Genomic DNA, 14543 nt, shown 5'->3' on the forward strand with positions numbered 1-14543 from the left:
TACTCTTTCTGTAGGTTAAGGGAGATCACTTAATACTGCATTCAGTATAGATAAAAGTCACTATTAGAAAATATTTATTTATTTATTTATTTATTTATTCATTCATTCATTCATTCATTCATTTATTAATTAATTACTCCTGGGAGCAGAAAGTGCTTCACAAACATTTAAGTTACAATACCTTCATTTTACAAATGAGGAAGTAGGAAATAGAGTTATTTTTATCAAAGTTATTCAGTGAAGCCAGTAAAAGAAAATATATTTTTTAATGAGTTCTTTGAAAAGATGGCATTCTTCTTTCTAAATCCAGACAGTGGGATAAAAGAGTATTGGCTTAGTTCTAGGTCACCTTGACCAATGATTGGTGGTATTACCTCTTGTAATCTTAGAAATCATATTATAATCAGGGAGACTGAGACACAGGGCAAGCAAAGCTAAATATGCCTTATAAAGTTGCCTCATCTGCCTCACTGAGGAAGATCATCTCAGTTATCTGATATCTGTGAAATAAATTCTGTCCTCAAATGCCTCCAGAAAAGCTCAGTCATTCATATTAGTGTCTTATACCCTTCACCATCAAGAAATTCTTCCTAGGTCTAATAGAGTTTATCATGCTATAGCTTCAGGACATTTGCATTTGATATGTTTAAGTCTGGAGTTTTCAAACTTACTGTTTTTTTCTTTCTGTTAATTGCCTATCCTGATGATTTCCAATGATCTTTACATCTTGGTGCATACATAAAAAATAATACATTGTATAAAACAGTAATATTTGTATAGCATACTAAAGTAAAAGGATGAGGCAGCTCATTGGCCTGAAGTGACCCGCTCAGGAATTTCTGGCTGCTCTAGGCCCTACCTATCCATACCACCTGGACATTCAAGGCCCTGTTCCCATCCTTTGCCCATTTTCCCATAGTTTCTCCTATTTTTCTTGCTGATTTATATGAGTTCCTTGTATATTTCAGATATTAATCCCTTGTCAGTTTTCCAAGTTGCAAATAGTCTTCTTCCTGTCATTCTCTTATTTTTTAATGGTTTTGTTTAATTTGAGAAAAAGACATCCTGAACAAAGGAAGAAAAGAAAACTAACAATTTAAGCATTCTGCTTCTAACTTACCTTTTGTCATCATTAGCATGAGAAAGAGCCAGTCATTTTGCAGTTATTCAACGTATATCTATTGAGCAGCAACTATATGCCAGGTACTATGTTAAACTCTAGAGGTAAAGCTGTGAACAGGACAACCATGGTCATCATTCCCTAATTTTATTAAAATTATTTTCAAGACGTTTATCAGGTCTTCTGTCAGGTCTTAGGCTTCCAGGCAAAACAGTACATGATATCTGTAGAGAGTCAAGAGCTGAATGGGGCCCTGAAAATCTTTTCTGATATATGCATTTTAGAGATGGACACACTGAGGTCCAGACTTGCAAGGGCCTTTCTCTAAAGGGTTTTTCAAACCCTAGGTGCTCCAGAGGTTCTTTGATCCATCTTATTTCCCTGCGGTCTTTGGAATCTTCCCTGGAGGTCATGGTGTCAATTTGTATCCCATATCAAGGCACTAATTCTATTGGTTTGGGCAAAAGGTTCGTTCGTTTTATCCATAAGATGGCTCTAGTAGCACTTAGTTGTCTTTAACATCATTTGAAACAATTTTGTTAGATTGTATGTGACAACTGTCATAGTGTGCATTTTAAAAAAGACATCAAAATTGGTGAATTTTTGTGTGGCCATTTTAATATTGAAGATGGAAGAAAAAAAGCAACATTTTCGGCATATTATGCTTTATTATTCTAAGAAAGGTAAAAATGCAACTGAAACACAATAAAAGATTTTTGCAGTGTATGGAAAAGTTGCTGTGACTGATTGAACGTGTCAAAAATGGTTTGTGAAATTTTGTGCTGGAGATTTCTTGCTGGATGATACTCCATGGTCAGGTGGACCACTTGAAGTTAATAGCGATCAAATCGAGACATTAATTCAGAATAATCAACGTTATACCACGTGGGAGATAGCCGACATACTCAAAATATACAAATCAAGCGTTGAAAATCATTTGCACCAGCTTGGTTATATTAATCGCTTTGATGTTTGGGTTCCACATAAGTTAAGTGAAAAAAACCTTCTTAAACATATTTCTGCTTGTAATTCTCTACTTAAATGTAATGACAACGTTCCTTTTTTTTTTTTTTTTTTTTTTTGGTGGTACGCGGGCGTCTCACTGTTGTGGCCTCTCCTGTTGTGGAGCACAAGCTCTGGATGCGCAGGCTCAGTGGCCATGGCTCACGGGCCCAGCCACTCCATGGCATGTGGGATCTTCCTGGACCAGGGCATGAACCTGCGTCCCCTGCATCAGCAGGCGGACTCTCAACCACTGCGCCACCAGGGAAGCCCAAAACGTTCCATTTTTAAAACAAATTGTGACAGGCAATGAAAAGTGGATACTGTACAATAATGTAGAATGGAAGAGATCGTGGGGCAAGTGAAATGAACCACCACCAACCACACCAAAGGCTGGTCTTCATCCAAAGAAGGTGATTTTGTGTATATGGTGGGATTAAAAGGGAGTCCTTTTTACTGAGCTCCTTCCAGAAAGCCAAACTATTAATTCCAACAAGTACTGCTCCTAGTTAGACCAACTGAAAGCAGCACTCGACAAAATGCGTCCAGAATTAGTCAACAGAAAACGCATAATCGTCTATCAGGATAATGCAATACCTCTTGTTTCTTTGATGACCAGGCAAAACCTGTTACAGCTTGGCTGGGAAGTTCTGATTCATCTGCCAAATTCACCAGACATTCCACCTTTGGATTTCCATTTGGTTTGGTCTTTACAAAATTCTCTTAATGGATAAAATTTCAATCCCCTGGAAGACTGTAAGAGGCACCCGGAACAGTTCTTTGCTCAAAAAGATAAAAAAAAGATTTGGGAAGATAGAATTATGAAGTTGTCTGAAAAATGGCAGGTGGTAGTGGAACAAAAGGGTGAATATGTTGTTCAATAAAGTTCTTGGGGAAAATGAAAAATGTGTCTTTTATTTTTACTTAAAAACCGAAGGCACATTTTGGCCAATCCAATAGCTCAATGCATTAGATCTAGACTTAAATCAACCTTCGTGGGTCTAGAAACAGAGTGACATAAAGTCAACCTTCCTTGCCTATTACCATGACAGCCCCAGGGCTAATTCATGCCTTTTGTCATTTATTTGATAACACCCACTGTAATGCCTTCACACTCATGCCCACTTTACTTCTAGGAGAGGTGAGCCTCTCAAAAACGACCTCTGTTCAATCAGTTCACACCCACTGCCATATCACTCTATTCTCTTTTACCATGCAGATAGAGTTAGAGGGCATTTGAAGCATGCTTAACAGTAAGATCTATAGACCCCTTCTGCTCCCTCTGTCCTGTGATGGGCCTTCAGAGGTCTTCTGAGTCTCCTCTTCTCTAGGACAAACAGCCCTGGTTCCTTCTACTGTTCTTCATGGTGTTGCTTTTCAGGGATCTCTCTACCCTGCTTACTTCCCACTGTCTCTGTATCCTTTACTCCATGTTCCTCTGAAAATAGGGCTCAGAATTGAATGCTGCTCCCCTGAAGTGGTGCAATTACCTTCTTATGACTTCTCATTCCGCCCTCTCAATCTGTTTCTTCTTCATCCCTAACTTAAAATGACATTAGTTTTTTTTGGCAGTCATATTCCACTGCCAACTCATCTTAACTTATATGCCCTTGGGGGGAGACCTTCAGATGGTGGAGGAGTAACACATGGAGATCACCTTCCTCCCCGCAAATACATCAGAAATACATCTACATGTGGAACAACTCCTACAGAACACCTACTGAACGCTGGCAGAAGACCTCAGACTTCCCAAAAGGCAAGAAACTCCCCACGTACCTGGGTAGGGCAAAAGAAAAAAGAAAAAAAAAAAACAGAGACAAAAGAATAGGGACAGGACCTGCACCTGTTGGAGGGAGCTGAGAAGGAGGAACAGTTTCCACACACTAGGAAGTCCCTTCACTGGTGGGGACAGGGGGTGCCAGTGGGTAAGTTTCAGAGCCACAAAGGACAGCACAGCAACAGGGGTGCAGAGGGCAAAGCAGAGAGATTCCAGAAAAGAGGATGGGTGCTGACCAGCACTCACCAGTCCAAGAGGCTTGTCTGCTCCCCCGCTGGAGCTGGTGGGGGCTGGGACCTGAGGCTTGGACTTTGGAGGTCAGATCCCAGGGAGAGGACTGGGGTTGGCTGCATGAACACAGCCTGAAGGGGGCTAGTGCACCACAGCTAGACTGATGGGAGTACAGGAAAAAGTCTGGAACTGCCTAAGAGGCAAGAAAACATTGTTTCGGGGAGCACGAGGAGAGGGGATTCAGAGCACTGCCTAAATGAGCTCCAGAGATGGGCACAAGCCATGGCTATCAGCACAGACACCAGAGATGGGCATAAAATGCTAAGGCTGCTGCTGCAGCCACCAAGAAGCCTGTGTGCAAGCAAAGGTCACTATCCACAACTCCCCTTCCAGGAACCTGTGCAGCCCACCGCTGCCAGGGTCCCATGATCCAGGGACGACTTCCCAGAGAGAACACACGGCACACCTCAGGCTGGTGCAACATCACACAGGCCTCTGCTGCTGCAGGCTAGCCCCGCGTTATGTACCCCTCCCTCCCCCCAATTTGAGTGAGCCAGAACCCCCTAGTAAGCTACTACTTTAACCCCGTCCTGTCTGAGCGAAGCACAGATATCCTCAGGCGACCTACATGCAGAGGCAGGGCCAAATCCAAAGCTGCACCCCAGGAGCTGTGTGAGCAAAGAAGAGAAAGGGATACTTCTCCCAGCAGCCTCATGAGCAGTGGTTTAAGTCTCCACAATCAACTTGATGTACCCTGCATCTCTGGAATACCTGAATAGACAATGAATAATCCCAAAACTGAGGTGGTAGACTTCGGGAGTGACTGTAGACTTGGGGTTTGCTTTCTGCATCTAATTTGTTCCTGACTTTAGGTTTATCTTTGTTTAATATTTAGAGTTTATTATCATTGGTAGATTTCTTAATTGATTTGGTTGTTCTCGTCCTCCTTTTTTAAATATATATATATATATAGTTTATTCCTTTTTCACTTTTTGTGAGTGTGTATGTATATGCTTCTTTATGTGATTTTGTCTGTATAGCTTTGCTTTTAACATTTGTCCTAGGGTTCTGTCTGCTTTTTTTTTTTTTTAGTATAGTTTTTAGCACTTGTTATCATTGGTGGATGTGATTTTTGGTTTGGTTGCTCTCTTCCTTCTTTTTTTAAATTACTTTTTATGTTTTATTGTGATAGCTTTAGTTCATTTTATTTTATTATTTTTTTCTTTTTTCTCCCTTTTCTTCTGAGCTGTGTAGTTGATAGGGTCTTAGTGCTCTGGCCGGGTGTCAGGCCTGTACCTCTGAGGTGGGAGAGCTGAGTTCAGGACATTAGTCCACCAGAGACCTCCCAGCTCCATGTAATATCAAATGGTGAAAGTTCTCCCAGAGATATCCATCTCAATGCTAAGACACAGCTCCACTCAACGACCAGCAAGCTACATTGCTGGACACCCTATGCCACACAACTATCAAGACAGGAACACAAACCCACCCATTAGCAGAGATGCTGCCTAAAATCATAAAAGGTGACACCCCAAAACACACCAGCAGAAGTGGACCTGCCCAGCAGAAAGACAAGATCCAGCCTCATCCACTGGAACACAGGCACTAGTGCCCTTCACCAGGAAGCCTACACTACCCACTGAACCAACCATACACTGGGGGCAGACACCAAAAACAACAGGAACCAAGAACCTGCAGCCTGTGAAAAGGAGACACCAAACACAGTAAGTTAAGCAAAATGAGAAGACAGAGAAACACACAGCAGATGAAGGAGCAAGGTAAAAACCCATCAGACCAAACAAATGAAGAGGAAATAGACAGTATGCCTGAAAAAGAATGCAGAATATTGACAGTAAAGATATCCAAAATCTTGGAAATAGAATGGAAAAAATACAAGAAAAGTTTAAGAAGGACCTAGAAGAACTAAAGAGCAAACAAACAATGAACAACACAATAAATGAAATAAAAAATTCTCTAGAAGGAAGCAATAGCAGAATAACTGAGGCAGAGGAATACATAAGTGACTTGGAAGATAAAATAGTGGAAATAACTAATGCAGAGCAGAATAAAGAAAAAAGAATGAAATGGATTGAGGACAGGCTTAGAGACATCCAGGACAACATTAAATGCAACAACATTCGAATAACAGGGGTCACAGAAGAAGAAGAGAAAAATGGACTGAGAAAATATATGAAGAGATTATAGTTGAAAACTTCCCTAATATGGGAAAGGAAATAGTTGATCAAATCCAGGAAGCACAGAGAGTCCCATACAGGATAAATCCAAGGAGAAACATGTCAAGACACATACTAGTCAAACTGTCAAAAATTAAATACAAAGAAAAAACATTAAAAGCAGAAAGGGAAAAACAGCAAATAACATACAAGGGAATCCCCATAAGTTTAATGGCTGACCTTTCAGCAGAAACTCTGTAAGCCAGAAGGGAGTGACAAGATATATTTAAAATGATGAAAGGGAAAAACCTACAATCAAGATTACTCTACCCAGCAAGGATCTCATTCAGATTCGACAAAGAAATTAAATCCTTTAAAGACAAGCAAAAGCTAAGAGAATTCAGCACCACCAAACCACATTAAAACAAATCCTAAAGGAACTTCTCTAGGCAGGAAACACAAGAGAAAGAAAAGGCCTACAATAACAAACCCAAAGCAATTAAGAAAATGGTAGTAGGAACATACATATCAACAGCTACCTTAAAAGTAAATGGATTAAATTCTCCAACCAAAAGGCATAGACTGGCTGAATGGATACAAAAACAAAAGCCATATATATACTGTCTACAACAGAGCCACTTCAGACGTAGGGACACACACATACTGAAAGTGAGGGGATGGAAAATGTTATTCCATGCAAATGGAAATCAAAAGAAAGCTGGCATAGAAATTCTCATATCAGACAAAGTAGGCTTGAAAATAACTACTATTAAAAGAGACTAAGAAGAACACTACATAATTATCAAGGGATCATTCAAAAAAGAAGATATAACAACTGTAAATTTTGATGCACCCAACATAGGAGCACCTCAATACATAAGGCAAATGCTAACAGCCATAAAAGGGGAAATCGACAGTAATGCAATCATAGTAGGGGACTTTAACACCACACTTACACCAATGGACAGATGATCCAAAATGAAAACAAATAAGGAAACACAAACTTTAAATGTTACATTAAACAAGATGGACTTAATTGATATTGATAGGGCATTCCATCCAACAACAACAGAATAAACATTCTTCTCACGTGCTCATGAAACATTCTGCATATCTTGGGTCACAAATCAAGCATTGGTACATTTACGAAAATTGAAATTGTATCAAGTATCTTTACAGACTACAGTGCTATGAGACTAGATATTAATTACAGGAAAAAAACAGTAAAAACATGGAGGCTAAACAATACACTACTAAATAACCAAGAGATCACTGAAGAAATCAAAGAGGAAATCAAAAAAATACCTAGAAACAAATGACAATGAAAACACGACGACCCAAAACCTATGGGATGCAGCAAAAGAAGTTCTAAGAGGGAAGTTTATAGCCATACAATCCTACCTCAAGAAACAAGAAACATCTCAAATAAACAAGCTACCCTTATACCTAAAGCAATCAGAGAAAGAAGAACAAAAAAACCCCAAAGTTAGCAGAAGGAAAGAAATCATAAAGATCAGATCAGAAATAAATGAAAAATAAATGAAGAAAACAGTAGCAAAGATCAATAAAACCCAAAGCTGGTTCTTTGAGAAGATAAACAAAATTGATAAACCATTAACCAGAGACATCATGAAAAAAAAGGGAAAAGATGCAAATCAATAGAATTAGAAATGAAAACGGAGAAGTAGCAACTGACACTTTGGAAATACAAGGGATCATGAGAGACTACTACAAGCAACTATATGCCAATAAAATGGACAACCTGGAAGAAAGGGACAATTTCTTAGAAAAGCACAACCTTCCGAGACTGAACCTGGAAGAAATAGAAAATATAAACAGACATATCACAAGCACTGAAATGGAGACTGTGATTAAAAAATGTGATTAAAAATCTTCTGACAAACAAAAGCCCAGGACCAGATGGCTTCACAGGCAAAATCTATTCAAACATTTAGACAAGAGCTAATATGTGTCCTTCTCAAACTCTTCCAAAGTATAACAGAGGGAGGAACACTCCCAAACTCATTGTACGAGGCCAGCATCACCTTGATACCAAAACCAGAGAAAGATGTCCAAAAGAAAGAAAACTACAGGCCAATATCACTCGAACATAGATGCAAAAATCCTCAACAAAATGCTAGCAAACAGAATCCAACAGCACATTAAAAGGATCATACACCATGATCAAGTGGGGTTTATCCCAGGCATGCAAGGATTCTTCAATATACGCAAATCAATCAGTGTGAGAAACCATATTAACAAAGTGAAGGAGCAAAACCATGTGGTCATCTTAATAGATGCAGGAAACGATTTGAACAAAATTCAACACCCATTTATCATAAAAAATTCTCCAGAAAGTAGGCATAGAGGGAATTTATCTCAACCTAATAAAGGCTGTATATGACAAACCCACAGCCAACGTCATTCTCAATGGTGAAAACTGAAACCATTTCCACTAAGATTAGGAAGAAGACAAGGTTGTCCACTCTCACCACTATTATTCAACATAGTTTTGGAAGTTTTACCCACAGCAGTTAGAGAAGAAAAATAAATAAAAGGAATACAAATCAGAAAAGAAGAAGTAAAGCTGTCACTCTTTGCAGATGACATGATACTGTATGTAGAGAATCCTAAAGATGCTACCAGAAAACTATTAGAGTTAATCAATGAATTTGGTAATGTAGCAGGATACAAAATTAATGCACAGAAATCTCTTGCATTCCTATACACTAATGATGAAAAATCTGAAAGAGAAGTTAAGGAAACAATTCCATATATCATTGCAACAAAAATGCTAAAATACCTAGGAATAAAGCTACCTAAAGAGACAAAAGACCTGTATGCAGAAAAATATAAGACACTGATGAAAAAAATTAAAGCTGATACCAACAGATGGAGGGATATACCATGTTCTTGGATTGGAAGAATCAACATTGTTAAAATGACTATACTACCCAAAGCCATCTACAGAGTCAGTGCAATCTCTATCAAAGTACCAATGGCATTTTTCACAGAACTAGAACAAAAAATTTCACAGTTTATATGGAAACACAAAAGACCCCACATAGCCAAAGCAATCTCGAGAAAGACAAATGGAGCTGGAGGAATCAGGCTCCCGGACGTCAAACAATACTACAAAGCTACAGTAAACAAGACAATATGGTGCTGGCAGAAAAACAGCTATATAGGTCAGTGGAATAGGATAGAAAGCCCAGAGATTAACCCATGCACCTATGGTCACCTTTTTTTGATAAAGTATTCAAGAATATACAGTGGAGAAAAGAGAGCCTCTTCAGTAATTGGTGCTTAGAAAACTGGACAGCTACATGTAACAGAATGAAAGTAGAACATTCCCTAACACCATACAGAAAAATAAACTCAAAATGGATTAAAGATCTAAATGTAAGGCCAGACACTATAAAACTCTTAGAGGAAAACATAGGCGGAACACTTTATGACATAAATCACAGCAAGAACCTTTTTGACCCACCTGCTAGAGAAACGGAAATAAAAACAAAAATAAGCAAATGGGACCTAATGAAACTTAAAAGATTTGCACAACAAAGGAAACCAGAAACAAGTTGAAAAGACAACCCTCAGAATGGGAGAAGATGCAAATGAAGCAACTGACAATGGATTAACCTCCAAAATTTACAGGTAGCTCATGTAACTCAATATCAAAAAAAAAAAAATCCAAAAATGGGCAGAAGTCCTAAATAGACATTTCTCCAAAGAAGATGTACAGATTGCCAACAAACACATGAAAGAATGCTCAACATCACTAATCATTAGAGAAATGCAAATCAAAACAACAATAAATAGTAGTATAAATAAATGCCAACACATTATTGGCATAAGTTATTAATTTGCAAAGTGTTTTAAAGCCACCCATTAATGGCTGAATTGGAGGGTAAGAAGAGCTAAGGTGAGTGAGATTTTGGTAGGGGTTGGTAAAGGGCATTGAAGCCAGGGATGAGGATCTTCCTGGAGTATGCCTAAATGACTTCATTGCAAGCTGTGTTAGAGGAGACAAAATGGAGTTAGGGCCAGAAGTGATAAGTCACTCACCATAAATGCTCCTCATTAGGGGCCCAACAAGTGTTATAATAATCACATTTAACTTTTACATGAAAGCAAGTGACCATAATTCATTCTCACCAGAACATTTTCACATGCTAATGATTTTTAATGAGGACAGTGGCCATTAGTTAAAAATCTACACCAGTAGTTTTAGAATGGAAAACTGTTTGGTTTCTTTTGCCCTGACTTACAATGTGTCCTCAGTCTGATTGTGTTATCTCGGTGCTCTCTTATCAGACCAAGAATCTCTTTCATTGATTCTTCCTTCATCAGTGGCTAGCTGTATTAATTCATCCATTTAGTCACAAATGTGTCCAAAATACTTACCCTGTTAAAAACACCATGCCTGGCCACTTGTGAGCTTGCTGGCTAAGCTCATCCTAACTATCTCTCCTAGCCAGCTACCTTAGATGGCTAAGACACCCACTTTAAAGAATGGTTTGTTTTTGTCAATTCCTGTTCCCTTTTGGGAAGTTTTCCTACCCGACCTTTTGGATTGGTCCTATAAGAAATAGAACATTAGATTTGTGAATCAATCCAGCTAAACCAGTAACTCACTACTAAAGCAAGTGAAAATGTTTGTGCTTAACCAGATTCTGAGAAAGGGTCCTATAACTTTTGGGGGTCCTTGTCATAAAAGGCTCTATGCTCTGGAGTCTGCAGTCTGAAGACCTTTGCTTGAGATCCATCTTTCCTAATTATTCACCGGTGGAGTGACTTCCTTCTTTAAACCCCAATTTTCTTGTATGAAAAGTGTAAATGGTTATTCCCTGTCTACTTCATGGAACTGAAATAAGGCTCCCAAATGCTCAGGAAGTGGTAAAGCCCTCAGGGAGTGAAGGTCATCCTCAACCTGGGCTTTTGCTTTGTCTGCAGGGCTACCTGAAGCAATGCCGGAAGAGAAGGGACATGTTCAGTGATGAGCAACTGAAGGTGATCTTTGGGAACATTGAAGACATCTACAGGTTTCAGATGGGCTTCGTAAGAGACCTGGAGAAACAGTACAACAATGATGACCCCCACCTCAGCGAGATAGGACCCTGCTTCCTGGAGCACGTAAGCATCTTCCCCTTTGGGGAGGGTTTTGAGAGACGTTTGGAAGCCATGGAAGGAGTCTCTGAGCTATTTGGTTCTGCTCAGTTGCTTTGTCCCATGGTAGGGGATGGATTCCTCTCTGACCCTGATGTTCATCCCCTTGCTAGAGTATGAGGACTTAGGAAGGTACTGTGATTTGTCCAAGGACTCTTCTTCTTTACTGTTCCCCCCAACTTTTTTCTCTCCTTCCAGATAATTATCAGTATGATTTTTCTTCAACTTCTCTTCTCTGTTCCTATGGGGCTCAGTTTCCATGGGGCCCAGTGTTTTGGGAGGGACTCTGAACAAATTCATATATTCCAGGAATCTGAGAAATCAGAGAGACCATGGTCAGCATGAAACTGGACCCCTGCAAGGCATTTAAGGGAGAACACTAGGGTAGGGGAAGTGACAAGTGTAGGAAAAGGGGCCACATGATTTAGAGGAAGGAACACTAGGAAACATGGAAGTGAGGATGTGAGTCCTGTCTATAATGATTGTCTGGGTAACTTTGGGTAAGTTCCTTACCGTCTTTGGGCTTCCTCACATGGATTTAAGAAGGTTTCACTTTATACCTCTGTGGTTCTCTAATATCTTTTGTGTCTTATTCACAGGTGACCTAGTTGTTTTGACAACTCTTCTCCCCCATTTTATAAAGTATTTATTTTTAAAGAGGTAATACATGCACATGGTATAACATTCAAATGACACATGAAAGTGTGCAACTATAAGAGTAAGTTTTCTTGCAAAGTCTCCTGCTTTGACTATGGGAATGTGTAGTGGAGAGATAGCCCTAAGGCCACCCGTATGTTCAGTGATTTGCTACAAGTCCCGGGACTCAGCATATAGTCGTACTAATGGTTGTGATTTAATACAACTAAAGGATACAAAGCAAAATCAGCTAAAGGAAAAGGCACTTGGGGCAAACTGTGAAGGAAACCAAGTGTAAGTTTCCAAGAGTCCTCTCCCAGTGGAGTCACACAGGATGCACTTAATTCCCCTTGCAATGAGTTGTGACAACGTTTTTGAAATGTTGTCTACCAGGGAAAATTATTAGGGACTCAGTGCCCAAGATTTCTATGGGTGGCTGGTCATATAGGCACACTCTGCCTAGCATGTACCAAAATTCCAGACTCCTAGAAGGAAAGCAAGTATTCTGCATAAACCACATTGTTCATACAAATAGTTTAGGCACAGTGAGCCACTCTTGTCAGGGAATGGTGAAAAATCTCTTGAGATCCAAGTTCCAAGATGCCAGCCAAAGGCCAACCTTTCAAGCAGGGCTTTTTAGAGATAGCAGTCTCAGGCCTGTTATGTTAACTCTTTTTTGCACAGTATTAAACTGGTTCAGCCATTCCAGAAAGCACCTGGGTAGTATTTATCAAAGTTAAGCATGTGTATGACCTTGGGTTCCATTCATGAATATATATCCCAGAGAAATTCTCATAGAGGTCTATGAGGGAACATTTACAAGGCTGTTGATTGCATGGCAGTGTTGTGTGTGGTGGAGTGCAGTTAGAAGCAACTTAGGTATTTATCACCAGGGTATGGATGAGAAACATGGGGGATGCTTACTGTAAGGTATTATATAGCAAGGAACAAGAGACTAGTTGTATGTACCCGATAGCAATGTGTGTAAATATCATAAATATAGTCTTGAGCTGGGAAAGTAGAATATGGAATAGTGATTCTCAATTGGAGTCTACCCTGTGCATTGTAAGGTGTTTAACAGCATTCCTGGTCTCTGTCTACTGGAGGCCAGTAGCACCCTCCTAGTTGTGACAACCAAAAATGTCTCCAGACATTGTCAACTGTACTGAGGGACAAAAAAGAACCACTGATCTATTGAAATGATCGTATACTTTTACACTGTAATCTGTTAATGTGGTGAATTTGGTTTGAATAATTTTCATATGTTAAATGAACATTGTATTGCTGGGATAAACCCTACCTAATCATGGTGTATTATCCTTCTTTATGTATTAGTTTGCCTTTTAAAAAATATTAGATTGTTTACCCTCTTTTAATTCAGTTCTAGGATTTATTTATTTATTTATTTATTTATTTATTTATTTATTTGGATTTCATTCTTTATCATCTTTGTTTAGGTATAATTTACAAACAATAAAATTCACCAAATGTCTACTTCGATGGGTTTTAACAAGTGCATATAGTTGTGTAACTACTGCAAAGATATGGGACATCTTTATCACTTTATCAAGTTCTAATGTTCTCCCTTTGTTGTCAGTTTTTGCTCTCACCCTCGCCCTTGGCAAACACTGATCTGCATTCTGTCACCATAATTTTGCTTTTTCTAGAATGTCATATAAATAGAATAATGCAATAGTGATATTTTGTTTAGCTTCTTTCACTTAATTTATTTGATATCCATCCATATTTTTGCCTGTATTAGTAGTTGGTTATTTTTCTTTTTATTGCTTAACGATAATTCCATTGTGTGGATATACCACTCATTCACCAGTTCATTCCAGGACATCTGGATTGTTTACTAGGTTGTTTCCATCTGTGGGATTACTGGGTTGCATTGTAGGTATTTGTCTAATTTTATAAGATACTGCCAAACTGTTTTCCAAAGTTACTGTATCATTTTGCATTCTCACTTCTAATATATAAGGGTTGCAGTTGTTCCACATGGTTGTCAGCACTTGGTATTATCAGTATTTTTAATTTTAGGCATTCTAATAGGTGAATAATGGCATTTCATTGTGGGTTTAATTTGCATTTCCCTAATGGCTAATGGTATTGAGCATTTTTTCATGTGCTTATTTGCCATCTGTATAAAACCTTTGGTGAAGTATCCTAGTCTTTTGCCCATGTGGGTTGTCTGTTTTCTTACTATTTAGTTCCAAGCGTTATTTCTGTATTCTGTTTGCAAGTCCTTGGTCATATATGTGATTTTCAAAGGTTTTCTCAGTCGTGGCTTAGTCTTTCATTCTTTCTTAACGTTGTCTTTGAAAAGCATAAACTTTTAATTTTGTTGAAATTCAATTTATGACTTTTTCATGGTTCATGTTTTTTTGTTTCTTATTTAAGAAATCTTTGCCTAACCCAAAGTCACAAAGCT

At 38.8% G+C, this 14543-nt stretch overlaps 1 protein-coding gene across 8 annotated transcripts in view; it reads left to right on the forward strand.

Moving 5' to 3' along the window:
• ARHGEF9 (Cdc42 guanine nucleotide exchange factor 9) overlaps nt 1-14543 on the forward strand; it is a 207306-nt gene that overhangs the window by 104357 nt on the left and 88406 nt on the right. For all 8 annotated transcript variants that reach the window (XM_060087328.1, XM_060087326.1, XM_060087325.1 and 5 more), the window contains one exon: nt 11261-11440. In XM_060087328.1, the coding sequence (XP_059943311.1) occupies nt 11261-11440 (180 nt within the window). The remainder of the gene's footprint in view (nt 1-11260; nt 11441-14543) is intronic.

Source organism: Mesoplodon densirostris, chromosome X (assembly GCF_025265405.1).
Source record: "Mesoplodon densirostris isolate mMesDen1 chromosome X, mMesDen1 primary haplotype, whole genome shotgun sequence".
Classification (NCBI taxonomy): Eukaryota; Metazoa; Chordata; class Mammalia; order Artiodactyla; family Ziphiidae; genus Mesoplodon; species Mesoplodon densirostris.